The 6,441-nt window shown below is 34.8% G+C and overlaps 1 protein-coding gene across 1 annotated transcript; it reads left to right on the forward strand.

Moving 5' to 3' along the window:
* The first annotated feature begins 2,107 nt into the window (after positions 1–2,107).
* LOC136210947 (uncharacterized) lies at positions 2,108–6,077 on the forward strand. Its single transcript, XM_066002421.1, has 7 exons — positions 2,108–2,368; positions 4,319–4,465; positions 4,562–4,660; positions 4,920–5,111; positions 5,206–5,325; positions 5,522–5,593; positions 5,672–6,077. The coding sequence occupies exons 1-7, from the start codon at positions 2,111–2,113 to the stop codon at positions 5,894–5,896; spliced, it is 1,113 nt and encodes a 370-aa protein (XP_065858493.1). The 5' UTR covers positions 2,108–2,110; the 3' UTR covers positions 5,897–6,077.
* The last annotated feature ends 364 nt before the right edge of the window (positions 6,078–6,441 follow it).

The raw sequence follows: 6,441 nt of genomic DNA on the forward strand, positions 1-6,441 counted from the left end.
ATCAGTAACAAATCGCAAACATATAATGGGATGCAAAAAAATAAAAAAAATAAAGAAAATATGGTGTCTTTTTGTACGAATTAGATAAAAAATTAAAAAAAATCACCGAATTTATAAATATTAATTTCCAATTATATTATTAAATTATAAAAAGTATGAAATCTTTTTTTAGAACGAATTGTTATGTAATTGGCGCATAATAAGAAATAAAAATATTTGTGTTTTATAATAGTGTCTGAAATTGATCCAATTTATCAACGTTAGGGATAAAATTATTATTGGCTTCCAAAGTTAGAGATGTTAGGGATAAAATTACTCATAACCCAAAATATTAACGGTATTTTTACACCTAAGAGCATCTCCAAGAGACTCTTAGTGAACTCTCTAAAAATAATATAAATAATTAACTCTTGATGATTTAAGAGGGACTAAGATATATTATCTCCAACAATACTCCTTATATTTATTCTTTATTTATTATATTGAGATTATTATTTATTGTTATATTTACCAATAGTGTGAGGAAAGCGACTTATCAATAATAAATTATTAATAAAAAATGAAGTTAGGAGGCACTAAGAGATTGAAAGAGACTCTCTATTAATAAAGAGGATGGAGAAACTAAGAGATTGAAAGAGACTTTCTATTAATAAAGAGGATGGAGAAGCTCTTACGGAGTGTTTATCTCGTGTTTGTTAGAGAGATAGAAGAGTGAGACAGACGGTGGGGGTGGTATAACGAGGTGAGATAAACTCTTCAAATTAATGTTATGTAGTTTAAATCATAGTTGTCAAACCCGGACCGGACCGGCCGGTTCAACCCGGTTCGACCGGAACCGGTCACAATTCCGGGCCAGAGGTAGTCCGGTTATTAAATATTTGAAAACCGTTTAAAACCATTCAAACCGACCGGTTCAACCACAAACCGGTTGACCCAATGTCGGTTATACGGTTTGATTCGGTTTGATTTTAGACATGTTTACTTTAAAAAAAATACAAATTTTAACAAAAGTAGGATTCGAACCTTGGACCTTTAGCATGTAAACTTTAATGCTTATCACTACACTATCATTTCTTTTATGTTTATAATTAACTATTTAAGAATAAATAATAATGTTACAAGTTAAATAATTAAAATATGATTTAGTATTATTTTTCTATTTAGATAAATATCATTAAAAAAATATTTTATTTTCAATATTAACAAAGTTTTTTTTGGAAAAGAATATTAATAAAGTTTTAACTAATTTTTTTTGAAGAAGTTTAATTAGTATTAAATTTTAAATATATACAAATAAATTTTAAAATCTAATAAATTAAAATTGAAGTTGAATTATAAAATACATATCCTATTTCTTACCAAAAAAAATACATATCCTATTAAGCATATTTACATTTTAGTTATTAATAAAAATAATCACTATTAATTTTTAAAGTATATTTTTTAATTTTTATATTTATTTATTATGATATTAAATAAATAGTATTAATATAATTTTGATGAATATAGTTAATATTATACTATGTTATACGATTAAATAGGAATAGAATTATAATTTTCATATGATTTTTGAATACCGGTTAAACCTCGGTTGGACGCCGGTTAAACCTCAAACCCTTAACCCTTTGTCTTTTCCGGTTCTTTGACCGGTCCGGTTTTGACAACCATGGTTTAAATAAGGTTAACATAGTAAACTGTATTATTTTATCCCTATCCCCATCCCACGTACCAAACATTGAATAATAATTCTCGACTATTATATTTTTATCTTTATCCCAACCATTTATCCTTGTCTTATCTCAACCTTTATCCTTATCCCTATCCCAATAGAATACCAAACGCACCGTTAGCGATTTGAGGAGCCATTAAGAGACTGTTGGAACTGATTTTTTATTCTCGCTCCTCAAATTTTAACTTAAGAACCAATTTAAGAGGTTGTCGGTAATTTTATAAACAAATTTGAAAAAACAAAGAAGCACATGACAAGGCAGGGCTGGGCCAGTAATTATGATCCAACCCTCAGAAATTTGGTTTCGGCCCAAAAACACCTCAAATTGTCAGGCTTTTAATAAAAATTGAATCTTTAGGCTTTCTGTAGAATCAATTGGCTATGTTGACACTAACTAGAGGGTTTAACAACAAACTCTTCTCCAACTTCAACCTCCCCAAACCCCTAATTCGCCCTTTTCTGATCTCTCTAATGGCTTCTTCTCCTTCTTATTCTACTGGTTCTCCCTATCAAGCTCCGCAGAAGCGCGTCGGTACACACAATGGTAGCTTCCACTGCGATGAGGCACTTGGCTGCTTCATGATTCGTCTCACCAACAAGTTTTACAATGCCGAAATTGTTCGCAGCCGCGATCCTCAGGTTCGAATAACCTAACCTCTATTTTTTTTTTCTGTGTTGCTTGAACAAATTGAAATTGGGCTCTTTTCGAAAAGCAGCCCATGGAACATTACGTTTTTTTAATTTGTTGAATGAAACATTGAGGGTGAAGTAAGGTTTTAGTTCTTAGCCTGTTAATGGGGTAAAATATATGTATGGTTTGTGGACTGTTTTAGAAAGGTTAGTGACCTTCAATAGCTTTCAAAAGAGGGCGACCTCCGAAGGAGTTGAAACCGGTTCAGCTAGCCCATAAGGGATGATCTTTGCCAGATTTTGGTAAATAGGTGAAAATATAGAATTTTCTAAAGTTCTGTGGCGCAACAGTAAAGGTTGTTGTACTGTGACATAGAGTTCACGGGTTCGAGTTCTCTTGCCAAAAAAATTGGCACCCGAAGGCTTGCCCCCAATACACCCTTATAGTGTGACCTACCACGCTTAGCAGGGACGCGTAGTGCACCGGGCCGCCCTTAATAGCTTTCAGAACTGAAACTGAAACTGAAAAGGACACCAAACACCAAAACACTAGTGAATAAGAGTTTCCCTGCAACATAGGCTTCCAATAATAACAGTGCACTTCACATTTGGTTTTAACAAAATCATTTTGGCCAATTTGTATGCAAAAACTCACTAGAATTTTGACGTGGCACAATAGACAATGGACTATATATCAACTAAGTGCCAGCTACATGGCAGTAAGCTGTTTTAAAAAAATAACATCTTTGTCTGATTTGGTACTTAGTTGACATATAATCAACTGTCTTCTGTGCCATGTCGAACGTTAGGGTGAATTTTTGTGGACAAATTGGCCAGAGTGACTTTATTGAAGTCAAATGTGAAGTTCGGTGCTATTATTGAAAGAAAATGAAGTTGATTGACCCTTGCGAAATAGACTTGATACTTCAGTGACCGTTGGTGCAATTGACTCCCTGCTAATACATTTGGTGTTGATAGTGAAATAGATACTGAGTTTGTTCCTATCCATTGTGGAAACCAAAACAGGAGTTTGATTTCTGTAATGAAAAATTGTTAGTTCGCTATTTTCTAAAACCTACCTATGGAACTTTATATTCTTAATTTTGTTAAATGAAACTTTGGAATTGATAGATTGAACATTTAGTCATAGTTATTAAAGGCCCAAGGCGCGCTAAGGCGCAAGGGTGTCCTGGAGCCTTGGCGCAAGGCGCACAAAAAAAAAATCATAAATTCATAATATTAGTCACAAATAATCACAAATAGTCAAATACCAACAATAAAACCATAAAATGCATGAGTTAAGTTCTAGTTAACTACTAAGGCATAATCATAAACTCATAATTCCGACTTAAAAGTTAAAACTAAAGAAAACACTAATAGTCTTGACTCTAGAAAACAACTAATCTCTAACTTCCTAGTCTTCCTTCCTAATTTTCATTGGAACCATCATCATCATCATCATCACTTCCATCATATGCTTCTTGAATAAGGTTCTCGATCTCATCATCATTGTCACCTTCCTCATCAATGTACTCATCTACAAAGTCGGGTTCATCATCTATAAGAGGCAATTTACCCTTATCTTTCGCCTTAGCCTTACACCTAACACTTGAACTAGATGCATTTGCAACATTTTTTCCTACTCCTCAACCCTAAAATACTCTAATGTAGCCGAGGCGCGCCAAAGCACGCGCCTAGCACCTGGCTTAAGGCGCACCAAGGCGCGCGCCTGGCTGACCGCGCCCGCCTCTGGCCCAGAGGCGCTAAGGCTGGAGCCTTAGCCGAGGCGCGCCTTTAATAACTATGCATTTAGTGTTTGATTATGTTATTTTTTGGAGGAGATTTTGGTCGTGGCCTGTTAATACTTTTGGTGTTGATAGTGAAATGGATAGACTTTGTTCATGTGCATTGTGGAAATCAAGACTTGAGCTTGATGTTGAATTTGATGTTTGAATGCAGGTTTTGGAGGCAATGGATGCGGTGCTCGATGTTGGGGGAGTGTATGATCCAACTCGGGATCGATACGATCACCATCAGAAGGGATTCGTGGAGGTGTTTGGACATGGATTCTGTACGAAGCTAAGCAGTGCTGGTCTTGTTTACAAGGTATTGCTTTCTGCAAAAAATCGAAAATTTTCGGACTTTCTTCGTTTTGGGAAGTTATTAGTGTTAAATAATTTGTTTTTATTGTTCATGTCTTAGCATTTTGGAAAGGAGATCATAGCTAAGGAGCTTCAGGTTGATGAGGGGCATCCGGATGTGCATCGTTTGTTCTTGGCTGTCTACAAAAGTTTCATGGAGGTGCTAAACTGTTTTTTTATTTCAATTTTTAAGTTTCGTTGTTCTTATTTGATGTCATCTATGTTGCAAGTTAACTTTGATTTCAAAGAATTTTCGGAACCGAAACTCTCAGAAAACTTGTATGAAACGTTTCGGGATCACTTTTCCATAATTTAAGAAAATTGGAAACTCATTACTTAGAATTTTGAAATTCATTTCTCTGTCTCTTTTGCTAATATTTAGCCCGTCTTTTTTCCAAACCTTCTTGTTCATTTTGCAGGCAATCGACGCAGTTGACAACGGAATCAATCAATATGATACAGACCAGCCTCCGAGATATGTGAATAATACACATTTGTCTTCAAGGGTTGGAAGATTCAATTTGGATTGGATAGAACCTGATCAATCAGCCGAGAAGGAGAATGCCGCATTTCAACGGGCAATGGCTCTCGCTGGGAGCGAGTTCTTGGATGTGAGTTGTAAATTTATCACTTATTACATATGAAGTATATCAATACCTTTTTCGATTCTTCTCTCTTTCCTACTAACAAATTACTATTTTGTAGAGTCTTCGATTTCACGCAAAGTCTTGGTTACCAGCACGTTCAATTGTAATGGAATGTCTTCAAGCTAGATTTGATATTGACCCTAGCGGCGAAATTATGGTTTTGGCTACATTTTGCCCTGTAAGTATGCTGTGCTCGAGCTTCATGCTAGGTCGACTTCTTTTGTTTTATTCTAGCACCAACTATTTCAATGACAAAAATGTCGAACTTTTCGTTTATGTATGCGCTCGCTCGAGCAATTTAACGTATTCTGCATTCGAGTTACTCGGAAGTTGAACCTGAATATCGTCTCTTGTATCTGATTTTGTTCATACAGTGGAAACTTCATTTGTTTGAGCTCGAGGAGGAATTGAAGATCGAACCTTCAATTAAATACGTTCTATATCAGGTACGTATTTTCAATACACAATGTGATACCGCGCTTTCCAAATATCTGCGATTCTTACGCGAAATTGGTAATACGCAGGATGACAGGAGTAAACATTGGCGGATACAGGCTGTGGGAGTGGCTCCAGATAGATTTGAAAGCCGGAAAGCACTTCCAGCGCAATGGCGAGGTCATAGAGATGACGAGCTATCAAAAGAATCTGGAATCCCGGGTTGCGTTTTTGTGCATATGAGCGGATTCATAGGCGGAAATCAAACTTACGAAGGTTCACTAGCCATGGCAAAAGCTGCACTAAAACTCTAGATCATGGATTACATTACAAGTAGACAGAGATTTCCAGATTTTTTATTTGGTTGAGATGAATGATTACTCAGATCTTATAGTTAACATTCATTCATATAAAATACTCTTGCCATGTTATTGTAACATTTTTTATTTTGTTCACTTTCACTAGAAAGGCTTTAATTTTATTTCTTTTTTTCAACACTCTTATCATTAAGATTAAATGCAATGCACCGGCAGACAAATTTTTTTTGGTTAGAATGCACCGACAGTAATTGAAAACAATGTTTACTAAATTTTCTTTTCTTTTCAGTCAAATCAGTGATTTTGAAATTTATTATTTGATTTAATAAAGTTATTCCATGTATAAAAAGATCACGTAGTATTTTGATAATCGATGTGACAAAAAAAAAAAAAAAAAAACAAAAAACAAATTGATTCTGTACTAAGTGTTATGCCTAATATGACTGATTTGACTGACTGTGTTTTGGACCGTTGAGTCGAGTTTTGGTTTGTTCAAACTCAGCTTGTTATAATGTTAACAAGTTCGAGCTTGGTTCGAGTTT

The sequence above is a fragment of the Euphorbia lathyris genome, chromosome 1, assembly GCF_963576675.1.
Source record: "Euphorbia lathyris chromosome 1, ddEupLath1.1, whole genome shotgun sequence".
Taxonomy (NCBI): Eukaryota; Viridiplantae; Streptophyta; class Magnoliopsida; order Malpighiales; family Euphorbiaceae; genus Euphorbia; species Euphorbia lathyris.